General features: G+C 49.0%; 1 protein-coding gene across 1 annotated transcript; it reads left to right on the forward strand.

Moving 5' to 3' along the window:
* Positions 1–7336: 7336 nt before the first annotated feature.
* On the forward strand, positions 7337–12214 carry LOC308471337 (uncharacterized protein). Its single transcript, XM_080995277.1, has 2 exons — positions 7337–8021; positions 11406–12214. Exons 1-2 carry the CDS (start codon positions 7352–7354, stop codon positions 11978–11980), a joined length of 1245 nt encoding a protein of 414 aa, XP_080851403.1. The 5' UTR covers positions 7337–7351; the 3' UTR covers positions 11981–12214.
* The last annotated feature ends 399 nt before the right edge of the window (positions 12215–12613 follow it).

Below are 12613 nucleotides of genomic sequence, written 5' to 3' on the forward strand. Positions count from 1 at the left end.
AAAGGTTTACGAAATGACAGTTTGATAATATCTATCACAGCTGCTGTTATTAATTTGTTTCTTGCTTGTACTGCGATGATTTCGAAATGCCTTAATTAATGGCAAGAACCCTAACTCTTGACATGCCAGAGGCTTCGTTATTATAATGTAGCTGTGTGCCTTTCCTTACCTGCCTGGTTAGTTTAGGCCCTTTAAAACACAGCATAGCAATAAGATGAAATATGAGCTGCTGCATAATTTTATTTGGGGTGTTTGATTTTGATCTGTTTTATTAATGGCACTATGCGTGCTCATCACTCATTGATGGCAGAGTTAAATTGGAGACTTCCTCAACTGTCATCCTGAGGCTCTGAAGTACTGTCAAAATCTCCTGTAATGATAAAGATAAAAATCTAAAACAAAACAACAACAAACAACCGCTATACAACTCTTCATTTCCAGTTTGATACTGGCATTGATACATAGACTGAGCCATTCTCCTTGCATATAGCCTTTGTAGCACACAGAACAGGACACAGAAAACAGACACAATAAAACCAATCGTCTACTTGAACTAGACCAACAATTGAACCCTGTTGACATGGAAGTCGCTTAGTCACTGAATGAGCCTAGGGAAGAGGGTAGGATTGTGATGCCTTGAGCTTTAGTGGTAGGTGTGAATAGCACCTCCATGTGTAGAAGCCTACCTGCTTGGAAAGATCAGCAACCATGAAGAAACAGGGGTTCCCATTCTGTAGCAAGAGCCCTTTATTTGCACTGTTGGACATGCATATCTCTGTTGAATGGAGATTGGGAATGGGGAGAGTAGGCATGCTTCTGTTGCTCCTCTTGTGCAGTCAGTGAACATGTGAAGAGGGTTAAGCTCTCCAAGACCAAACAAGAAAGTGCCAGTTAATATGTGGCTATGGCTCAATTCATGCTTAATTTGGTGGTGTAGACGCCCTTCCCCCTGATACTTCGCGGGTGGCGCTGATAGGGATGCGGGTGGCGCTGTGGGTTAAACCACAGAACCTAGGACCTGCCGATCGAAAGGTCAGCGGTTCGAATCCCCACAGCGGGGTGAGCTCCCGTCGTTCGGTCCCAGCTCCTGCCTACCTAGCAGTTCGAAAGCACCCCTAAGTGCAAATAGATAAAAAGGGACCACTTTCTAGCAGGAAGGCAAACGGCGTTTCCGTGTGCTGCGCTGGTGCTGGCTCGCCAGAACAGCTTCGTCATGCTGGCCATGTGACCCGGAAGTGTCTCCGGACAGCGCTGGCTCCCGGCCTCTTGAGCGAGATGAGCATGCAACCCTAGAGTCGGTCACGACTGGCCCTGATGGGCAGGGGTACCTTTACCTTTTTATGGCTCAATTCATGCTTAATTTGGTGGTGTAGACGCCCTTCCCCCTGATACTTCCTCAAGCTCTTCTGGTAATGAAGATATCTCAGAACAATGTGGACAGAGTCAATTCCATGGTCTCTTCCCACCCAGTAGTGGCTGTGCTTTCCAGCCATGTGTGCAACTGACAAGAAACAAAGCAACACGATTAGCTCAGCCTGTAGCCCAGGGATGAAGCCTGTATCTTGGGACTCCTGCACCCAAAAGGAGACAGAGAGAAGGGTAAGTGTGAATGAAGCCTATCAGGAATTTGAGAATGGGGTAGGGGAGGCTAGGAGAAGAGGTATCTGGGGTTGGAGCAACCTGGCATGGACTGCCCCATGGAGGTCAGGCAGTGGCTGATGCAAGCTGATCAGTGTGGAACACTGGTGGGAGAAGAACTAAAAGGGTTGGCTTGCTGATAGAAGGGACTACAAATAACAAAAGGTGATCAAGGTTGAAACCATAGCCAGAAAATATTGAGGAAGCACAAGAGTAGGAGGATGTGTTGGCAAGTGTGTGTGTGTCCATTCCCAGTTCTGCTTTTACACATGACGTGTGTGTGTGTGTGTGTGTGTGTGTGTGTGTGTGTCAGTCACCATCTTGAAAGCAAACAGTAATCCCAAATACCCATAAAAGACAAAAGTTGGCCAATCCTTGAAATTGAAGCATAACAACAAAAAGAAAGCAGCAGCTGTGTTGTGTTCAATGTAGCAGCTGCATTATTCCTAGGAATGTAACAGCAAAACAACTATTATTATAGCAGGGTTGTCCTGAGAAAACAGGCTGACTTTGGCAAAAGACAAGATGCTCCCGTTCACATATAGAATCCCACCAGTCTGGCAGCTGTTCTTACTTCATGATTGTGATTGGGCAGCTTTCTCCACCATACCTGAGGACAGCAGACTAGTTTAGGGACTAGAGAACAACAGCATGTGAGCTTTTCTGATTTGCAAGCATGGAACTGGCCAGGGTGCTTAGGGGGTACAACCAGAGTGAGCTTGGGTGGGATGACCAGGGGACTGCCACTACCCCCAACAGCTACCACCTGAGGTTATCTGCCTCACTTTGCCTAAAGCTAGAACTGGCCCTGCTTAATGGTGTCTGCATTGACACAGACTATTCTTGTTCAAAGGACTACTGTTTTAAGTGTTGCCAGAGAATATCCTGAGCTTGTGTTGGCATTTAAAGGGATGGACAAAAGTACAAAAACTCTGTCAAATAGTGACACTGCTCTAAGCGTCTGAATTTGCTTGAAGCAACGTGGTGTGCATCAGAGTTCCTATAACAGGTAGCCTATTTTTGTGGATATTGACAATTATATATATTATCCTCCAATAGGTTGACCAGCTCTAGACTCAGGGTGATATTTCAATTCTCTGTTCTACCCTTCTACAAAAACAAAGTAAAATAAAAACCTGCACTGAAGAATTAGGGGAGGATGGTTGGACTGTGAATATAATTAGAAGCTATAAAAAATAGGATTTCTATTACATTTTCTGAATAAAGTTGAGTTCCAAAGTGGATGATGGATGGTGGCAACCTAAATCAGCATTAAAGACAGCTGTAGTTGGAGCAGATATTTCTTAAAACCTAATTGACATGAACATTAGCATTTTATGCTGTTAAAAGTAGAAAAGGGTACTAATGGGTCTGCATTGTGATGCAGTTTGATATCCAAGTTTTTTAAACTAGAGGTGGGATGTGAATTTGCAAGCTCCACCTCAGCAAGTCTGCCAAAATCACAGTGCAGCTTGGATTTTTTATATATTTTGTATTTTGCAGCTATCTCTCACCCTAGCTCTTCAGTAGATTGATTCCCACCCCCACCTCCCTTTCAGCAAAACCAGTATTTCCACTGTAGGAAGAAGGGAGGAGGTAAGTGATGCAAATGTAACTGTCAGTACAATAATGCTCACTAGTAGTCAGCGCTGCTGCAACAAGGTAGAGAAATAATAGCATGGGAAGGGATCTCAAAGGTCATCTTCTCCAATCCCCTGCCAATATAGGAAACCCACTCGAACAGCATTTCTGATACATTGTCATCGAGTTGCTGCTTGAATGCTTCTAACAAATGAAAGTCTCCACTTTCTGATACAGTCTTTTCCACTGTCAAACAGTTCATACTGACAGAAAGTGCTTCTTAATGTTCAGCTGAAGTCCCTTTTGATAATGTCGGGATGCTAGTATCTGAACCAATAACAAGTTTGTTTTCAAATACTCTATTTGAAGATGGTGATGTAGTTGTGCCTTAATCATCTCTTCTCCAGACAAAACATAACCAGCTCCTTCAAACTCTCCTCATTGGATTTGGTCTCTAGATCCTTCACCATGTTTGTTGGCCTCCTCTGGACATGTTCCTGTTTGTCGATGTCTTTGTTAAGTTGTGGTACCCAGAATGGACAGAGAACTCCAGAGGAGGTCTGACTAAAGCAGACTAGAGTGGTAGTTCTGCTTATCATGATCTGGACACTAGGCATTTGTTGATGCAAACTAAAATTACATTAGTCTTTTTTAGCTGCTGTGTCACATTGCTGACTCATGTTTAACTTGTGGTTTAGTAAAATCAGTGCTCCCCCCCCCCCACGAGGGTACTCTAAGGTACGCAGAACCGGCACCTCTTTTTGTTGTTAAAAAATGTGGCACTTACTGTAACGACTTGATGGTTACAGTGCTAGAAAAAAAGCACTGAGTAAAACCCATACATACTTTATACACAGACAGTTGTCAAGCCAGGTGTCACCTATTCTGGATTTGTGCATTTGATTATTCCTACCTAAAAGCAGAACATTAGATTTATCTTGGTTAAAATCCATTGGTTAGTTTCTGCCTAGTTCTCCCCCATCAAGATCATGTCGAATCTAGGTTTTATTCTAACCAACCCAATTTGGTGCCATTTGCAAATCTGATGGCACGTCCCTCCATTTCATCCTCCTGCGCAAATTTGGTCCTCCATGCAGAGGAACATAGGAAGCTGCCTTCTACAGAGTCAGACCATTGGTCCATTTCGCTCAGTATTGCCCATACTGACTGACAGTGGCTTTCCAGGACATCAGGCTGGAGTCTCCTTAGGCCTGTTCTGGAGATTACCAGGGACTGAACCTGAGACCCATGCTCTACCACTCAGATGTGGCAAATGAGGGGACTTCCGGGTTGGCGCCTCCAGGCAATGGCGGAGTTCCTCCGATCGGGAGGAATTTGCTCCGTGGAAAGTAGGGTCTGACTGCCACGGCGAAGGCAGAGACCCACTGAAATCACAGGTGGGAGAAGCCTGTGAACTTGGGATTCGGCTGGCACCTTTTGCGCCTCCCCTACTCGCGGGGAAACCCTGATTTGGGGATCCGGAGCGAAGTGGGGTGAGTGGCGCAGTGCTTCAAATTGACTGCTTCTTTCACGGAGTGAAGCCGCATCGCTGTTGCCGGAGAGCGCTGACTTTTTCCTGTGGACAATTGGATTTTAAACAACTACCCGTGAGTAGAACGGAAAACCAGATCCTTAAATTCACTAATTTGGCATCGAAATGGGAAGGTTTTAAACAGGAAGTCCGCCTTTCTTTTTTGTAAATAGATTGAAGCAAAGAAGTTGCAAGTTAAAGCCTTGGAAAGTTTATTTTTGTAAAGGATTAAACCTCCATCGGTTAAAACTATTAAACCCCCCTTGGAAGCAGGAGAAGAGGGGGGAAATTTTGGACCTAGTGAGCCTGCAGGAGAGAGTGAAAAACCAAATTACCACTGCTCCAAACCTGGAAACGGACTGCCAGAAAGAGTGATGTTTTTTGACAGCTAGCTAAATAAGAGAAATATATTGTTTCCATTGTCCTCATCTGCATTTAAAAAGCAGGAAAAGTAACTGAAAACTGAAACTAACTTTATAGTTTAAATTGTGTTTGAAAGGATTGATACAAGTGGAGACTGTTTCCCTCTAGAGGGAGTTTTTGAAACTGTAACAAGAGTGGAGCTGGGGTTTTTCCAGCTGCAAGATAAGAACTGTGTGAATTAGAGATCGACCTCGGATTTTAAGAATGTTGACAGAAGGAGCCTTAGTGACTGTATTATGTAAGATAAGCTATTCATTGGAACAGCTCCACAAGAAGACGGATGCTAGGAATACCAAACTTGAGAACTTGGGACAAAAAGTGATTAATTTGGGACAAAAAGTGATCATTAATACAGAAATTGTTCAGGATTTGACACAGGAACCTACTTTGACAGGACAAACTGGGGAGAAGACGAAGGAGAATGTTGGTGTTGTTGAACCTAAAATAACACAAGTGGAAACCCCAGTCCTACAGAGGGAAATTGAGGACTATAAGTGGAGGCCTTTTATGAATGAATATAGAAAAAGTCAGAATTTGAAAATTGGAGCCCTGCTTGGATTGGAGAAGGAAGGTTGGATAGACTCTTTCATGCAGAGATTTACCAACCTTTGGGTCCTGAATCTGGGTCAGGAGGTGATTGGAGTTGTGGGGGCCTTTGGATCTGGAGGGGCCTTGAAACATGATTTGAGATATTGTATGGACATTGGTTTTAGCTGTGGAGAGTTGGTTGGCCTGTCGAGAGGGAATGGGAGCATGGTTGGGTCGGGGCCCCCCCAAGACCTGCGCTTCAGCATCTTCAGCATAGCGTGTTCTCATTAAAGGAGAGCACGTGTTGCGGCTGGGGCTAGGCAAAGCACCCTGTAGTTGCCAGGCAAAATTGAAGGAAAGGGCCTGGCAAGGATTGGTGATGGTGTTGCTGGGGCAATTTGTATGTTGCCACTTTGGGGGTGGAGATCAGAGGATATTTAAGGAAGGCCCACAGAGAGTTGCTTTCTCTTTCGCTGTGGGCATCGGATCAAACACAGCTAAAGACCGGTTGTATAAATCTATATCTCATTCCTCATTTTCTCCTATTTTATTTTATTTATTTATTTGATCTTGGCCTTTTGTGTTTATCTCCCCAAAGTCTACCCCCCCCCTTCTTTAATTTATTTTCCAGGTTCTTTGTCTTTAGTTTTCAATTTTTATTTGTTTTTGTTCTGACTCTTGTTTCCATTTTACTAGCCTTCCCCCCCCAACTTTCCTCGTGGGCTTTTGGTCCCGTGGGGCTGCTGGGGGTGGCCGGGAGGGGGGGGGCGGACCCTAGGCCTTTCGGCCCGGTTCGTAGCCGAGGCGCCGGGGACGGGGCTGGTTGACCTTCGGGCCCTCGGAGCTTTACCATCCCCCCCCCCACTTCGTAGGGTTACTAGAGAAAAAAGCGGGTGCTTACCGTAGTCCTCCCCTGGCCTCTCACGGCGGCGGCCCCCTTTTCGCGCGCTTCGGCGCGCTCTTACTAGCCGGGGCGGGCCGGCTGGCGCGCAGGCGCCGTTGGAGCCGCCGATTCGCACGCGGCGCTCGGCGCTTGCTTATTCGGCCCTGTTCGGGCCGGGCTTGGGGAGGCTTAGTCAAGCCTTTCCCCTCTTGGCCCGGGTATAGCGGGGAGTGCCTGGGGGAGCTGGGGGAGGCCGTGGGACGTGCCTTGGGCTCGGGGCCTATTTGGGCACCCCCCCCCACCCGGCTCCGAGCGGTAGCGGCTTTTGCCGCGCTTCGGCGCCTGCGGCCTGCGGAGTTGGGCCGTTTTAGGCTGCGGGGGGGCCCTCCTCGGACGTTCCAGCTTTAGCCGGTGGCGCTTAGCGCGCACAGCTGCTTTGGTGGTTGGAGGCCTGCTTGCGGCCTGCTTTGGGCATTGGGGGAGGCCTTCTGCCTGAAGTCAGTTGGGAGGCCTCCATTTTGGGGAATTTTGGCGGGAGCGCCATTTTCTACTGCCTCCTCATTGCGTGCTGGCCTCTAGTGGCCGTTTATTGAAACGCAGCTATACCATTGGCCTTGATTACTGGCTGCGCCACCTGCTGGTGAGCCATATAGTTGCACCTATCGGGATTGATTGTTTTTCAGGCTGATTGACTATTCATTATAACAAAGAGCACTGGTGTAGCCTTGCATTAATTCTATTATTTGTCTTTTTTACTAGTAGCAGGTATGGCTCCAAAGAAGAAGGTGTCACGGAGGCTTGATCTCGCTTCCTCAGCGAAGCGGCCCATAAAAGGCCCGTCCCAAGCTTTGCGTTCTCCAGTGCCACAGCGATCTTTGAGACGCCTTCAGTCCATGGTCACTGGCTTGGCCAGTGACCCAGTGGTGTTAGCACGTGTTGAGGCTGAAATGGATGGTTTGATTCAACGCTGCTCGACTCCGACGACTTCTTCTGCTAGTCCAGCTCCGCCTGTTGACGCACCTCCTTCGGTGTCATCTTCGGCTGAAGATGAGGGGGAGGATTTGTTAGCTGGGGGTCTTTCGCGTACTAATCAATTGTCCCAGTCGTCGGTCTCACCTGTCTCCCAGGCTGCAGCGCCAAGGGTACGGGGCGGCCCCAGGGGTCCGACCAGGCGGAGGTCATCCGCCCGGATTCGGGCGGCACGGGGTTCAGTTGTACAGTCCTCATCAGTGGTGAGGTCTGTTCCTGGTCATTCACCTGTAGTCTCTTCTCAGTCAGTTCCAGGCGTTGTGCTGCAAGGCGACGCATCTGAGTCTTCGGTGGAGGACAGCCTTCCTCTCCCTCCAAAGTCCTCTTCTGGTGGGCTCCGTCGCCGGAAAAAGAGTTCCAAGAAGCGTGCTAAGAGGAGACGGAGAGACACCTCATCCTCTTCCGCAGGTACTTCGTCTCAAACCTCCAGTAGTGATGAGGAAGCTTCGCTTTCGCTATACTGGGGCTTTGGGGAGACATCGGGACTTCCAAAATGGGCTTGGGAGCGGAGGGCAAACTCTCACAGGGCAAAGTATGGGGCGGTGCAGGACTGTCTGGAAGGGGTCCTCATGCCTGATGTGAAAGTTTCCACCAACTCAGCTAGGGATATTATACCAGGTGCCCACTTGACTACAAAGCTGCGATCTAGGATTCTGGATGGCCGTTACATTGATATATTTAGCTTGGCACCCCCTCAGGAGTGTCAGGACTCCCAGGATAGAGGTTTGGCAGCCACGAAAAAGAGGGTGGTTTTGCCAAAGGTTGAAAGGACCTTCGAGCGATGGCTGGATAGTTTCCAGGTGTTCGCTGGAGTGGTGGCAGCGGCCTACCCACGGAGGTCCATGCATTTATGGGTTTATTTGTCCATAGTTCGCTCAGCATTTACGATGGCTGGAGCGTCTGCTGCGATTTCTTATGATGAGAATTTCAGACGCAGGGCTGCCAAGATCCCCACTGCCCGCTGGGACCGAAAGGATTTAGATGTATGGACCACTTATGTGGCTCCACGTATTGACAATAAGATCCCTGAATCGCAAAAAACTAGGATTGTGCCAGCTAAGACGGGTCGCAAGTTCTTTTGTTGGGATTTTAACAAAGGAACCTGTCAGCGCCAATTCTGCAGATATTCTCATAGTTGTGAGAAGTGTTCAGGGAACCATCCAGCTTCTGCCTGTGCAGGGGTTCGACGGCCCTTTCGGAAGGGGTGGGGCTCACAGCAGCCCCCGAAAGCCGCGCCCCAGGCTGCAGCCGCCGGTGCAGGAAAATAGTGTACTTTCCTCCTTAGCTCATACCCCGGTTAGGCTACAGCCGTTGTTGTCATTGTTACAGTTATACCCTCTTAGCATCTTATTTGCGTGACGGTTTTTCCCTGGGTTTTCGAATCCCAGTGGCGGCAAATCCTGTAGCTAGAAACCCTTCAAACCAGAAGTCTGTGAAGGATATGCCTGACGTGGCGCGTAAGAAAATTGGGAAAGAACTGGCTCTACGCCGTATGGCAGGCCCTTTTGCCGTTCCACCCTTTCCTAATCTGCATATTTCACCCTTAGGTATCGTTCCTAAAAAAGCTCCGGGGGAATTTCGCCTGATACACAACCTTTCACACCCTAGGGGCACATCAGTAAATGATGTTATTCCCCCGGAGCTTTGTTCGGTGAAGTATGCCTCGCTTGATCAAGCGATCAAAATGATAAGAAAATTTGGACAGGGTGCCCTGCTAGCCAAATGTGACATTGAGTCTGCATTTCGGCTGCTTCCAATTCATCCTGATGACTTCTGGTTGCTGGGATTTCAGTTCGACGGGGAAGTTTACTTTGATAAGGCCATGCCCATGGGCTGCTCGGTAGCCTGTGCGGCCTTCGAGTGTTTTAGTTCATTTCTGGACTGGGCTCTGCGCAAAAGAACTGGTTTGGGCGGAGTCACTCATTATTTGGATGGTTTTTTATTGGCCTCAGCTAGCGATACGGGGAATTGCGTGGTGTTGCTGCAGGCCTTTGCTGCCTTAACCGAGGAACTGGGCGTGCCGTTAGCTGCGGAGAAAACTGAAGGTCCTTCTACGCAGCTGACTTACCTGGGTATTTCGTTGGATACGGTGGCGCAAACTTCCAGTTTGCCGGCGGATAAGATACTCACGCTGAAGGGCGTCATCGCTGAACTCATTCCCATGAAAAAAGTTACTCTGCGGCAGCTGCAGTCCTTGCTGGGCCACCTAAACTTTGCTTGCAGGGTGATCGCCCCAGGGCGACCTTTCTGTTCCCGCTTGGCCAGGCTTATGTCAGGTTTGAGGTCCCCGAGGCATAGGGTGCGCCTGTCAGCTCAGGTGCGTGCTGACCTTCGTATTTGGTTGGAATTCCTGGAGGAATTCAATGGGGTGTCTCTTTGGCAGGACACCTTGAACCTTTATACCGATTTTCAGGTGCACTCTGATGCTGCGGGGTCGTTGGGTTTTGGTTTGTATTGGGATGGCAGGTGGTGTGCCGAGCGTTGGCCTTCAGCTTGGCGTGGGGAAGCTATAACTCGGGACTTAACTTTTCTTGAGTTTTTTCCCATTGTAGTGGCAGTCCATTTATGGGTCGAGCATTTCAGGGACCGTCGTGTATGTTTTTGGACAGATAACCTGGCGGTGGTGAACGTGCTAGCCAAGCAGTCTTCACGATCACCTAGGGTATCAGCCCTGCTGAGGGTCTTTGTTTTGCATTGCTTACGTTTTAACATTGTATTTTCTGCTCGTTTTGTTCCTGGAGTGTCTAACGAGATTGCTGATGCTCTGTCCCGTTTTCAGATGCAGCGGTTCAGGTCCCTGGCGCCAGTGGCTCGAGACCGTCCGGAATTTTTCCCGGATCATCTCTGGAACCTTGGCAGCACTTAGTTTTACAGGGAGTAGCTGCATCTATTGCCCCCTCCACATTGAGGTCCTATAAGAAGGCTTGGACTGCTTTTTTGCATTTCACTGGGCAATCCGTGGTAGGGGGAACATGCACACCTCATTCTACTGCACAGGTGCACCAATATTTGGCGCATCTATTTCAGATGCGGAGGGCAGCCAGGACGCTGAGATTGCATGCGGCTGCAATTTCCTTCTTTAGCAAAGTTTATTTTAATAATGATCCATGTGGGAAGTTCGTGGTGCGCAAGGCTTTGGAGGGGTGGGGGAGGCTTTGCCCCTCCAGACCAGCTACAAGGAGGCCTATAACGTTTGGATTGTTGACCAGGATGCGAAGTAAACTAAAGGGCATCTGTTGGTCCAGGTTTGAGGCGCGGTTATTTTCCGCAGCCTATTCGTTAGCCTTTTTTGGAGCCCTGAGGGTTGGGGAGGTGGTGTGTGAACCTAAGCAGGATGGAGGTTCGAGAGGTTTGTTGCTGCAGGACGTGAGCTTGTCTCAGTCAGAACTGCAGATCCTTGTCAGGAGTTCCAAAACTGATCAACTGGGTAGAGGGGCAGTTATTCGGCTCCCAGCAACTGGGCTAGGGGGCCCTTGCCCAGTCAAGGATCTCCAGAAATATATGGCGTTGCGGCCTCCTGGGGGAGGGGCCCTGTTCATTCATGAAGATGGGCGTCCATTGGCACGCCATCAATTCACTGGTGTTTTGCGCAGGGTCGTTGCTGCTTGTGGCCATGCAGCCTCTGAGTTTGCTCCGCATTCCTTCAGGATTGGGGCTGCAACAACAGCCGCCCATTGGGGCTTGTCGGCAAGGAGGATTAAAGACCTGGGTCGCTGGAAGTCGGACGCATATAAGGGTTATGTGCGGAAATGGTGTTGATCTCGTGTACTCACATCTTTTGTTTTACCCTAGGTCTACCCACTGTCCGGGTTTGGATAGTGGGGCACAGTATTGTGCATTGGGCCGCTTGCAGAGCTCGGCAATCTGAACTGGGAGTTGGCCTCGGCCTTCCGCAGCACGTGCGAGTGTCCTGGATCTCCAGAAGGGGGATGCGGTGGAAGGAGTTCTTACCGCTAATGCAGAGGCGTGTTCTTCTGGAGGGCCCCCCTACGGCGATTGTGGTGCAGCTTGGGGAAAATGATATGGTTTCTTTTTCCTGTTATGTTTTACGTGCTGTTATTTTGCAGGATTTGAGGGACCTGGCGGCCTTGGTGCCCGCTACTAAGCTAATTTGGTCACAGTTGCTTCAGCGTTGCATCTGGAGGGGTAGTCCCTGCCCTGCGGCCACCGAAAGGGTGCGAAAGCGTATTAATTCAGCTGCGAGCAAGCTGGTGTCTGATCTGGGTGGGCTTGTGATTCCCCACCCAGATATTAATGTTAAAGCCACTGATTGCTACAGGTTTGATGGGGTTCATCTTACCTCTGTTGGGAATGATGTATGGTTGAGGTCAGTGGTGGCTAAGTTGAGAGTGTGTTTAGGTTTGTGAGTGGTTGGCGGTGAGCGTAAGGGCTCAGGTGGTGGTTAGGCATTGGTTTAAATTGGTTGGTGGAGGGGTATGGATTGGCTGTGCCTGCCCCTCAGGTGATGCTGCTGCACGGGAATTCCGTTAAAGGAATTCAGGGGCTTACCATCCTTTCGTCCAAACCCCTGGAATCGGGTTTGGGCCGTGTAAGCCCCTAGGAGCATGTGGGGAGAAGCTGAGGGTCTGTGTCGCAGCTCCAGTTATCCCCTGATCTTGTTCCTCCACACTGGCTTTCGCTGGAATCCGGAAGTCAGTGCTGTCCCCATGGCGGGGGGACAGCTAGTCTTAACCAATGCCTAAGCAACCACTCACAATTTTGTATGATAATAAAGTTGTGGCCAAAAAATTATGCCAAAAACCTTAAACAAAAATTATGTGTGAAGTGTGAGTTATTTGGGATAAGGGTGTTTTGGGGGACCTCAGCACGCAAAGCGTGTTCTCATTAAAGGAGAGCACGTGTTGCGGCTGGGGCTAGGCAAAGCACCCTGTAGTTGCCAGGCAAAATTGAAGGAAAGGGCCTGGCAAGGATTGGTGATGGTGTTGCTGGGGCAATTTGTATGTTGCCACTTTGGGGGTGGAGATCAGAGGATATTTAAG

Source organism: Podarcis pityusensis (genome assembly GCF_964106645.2).
Source record: "Podarcis pityusensis genome assembly, chromosome: 2".
Taxonomy (NCBI): Eukaryota; Metazoa; Chordata; class Lepidosauria; order Squamata; family Lacertidae; genus Podarcis; species Podarcis pityusensis.

Bases quoted from the DNA above. Each gene is read 5' to 3' on its own strand.
- LOC308471337 (XM_080995277.1), top strand. From the start codon at position 7,352: ATGGCTCCAAAGAAGAAGGTGTCACGGAGGCTTGATCTCGCTTCCTCA. The intron at 8,022-11,405 runs GTACTTCGTCTC...GTTTTACCCTAG, and splicing joins CACCTCATCCTCTTCCGCAG to GTCTACCCACTGTCCGGGTT.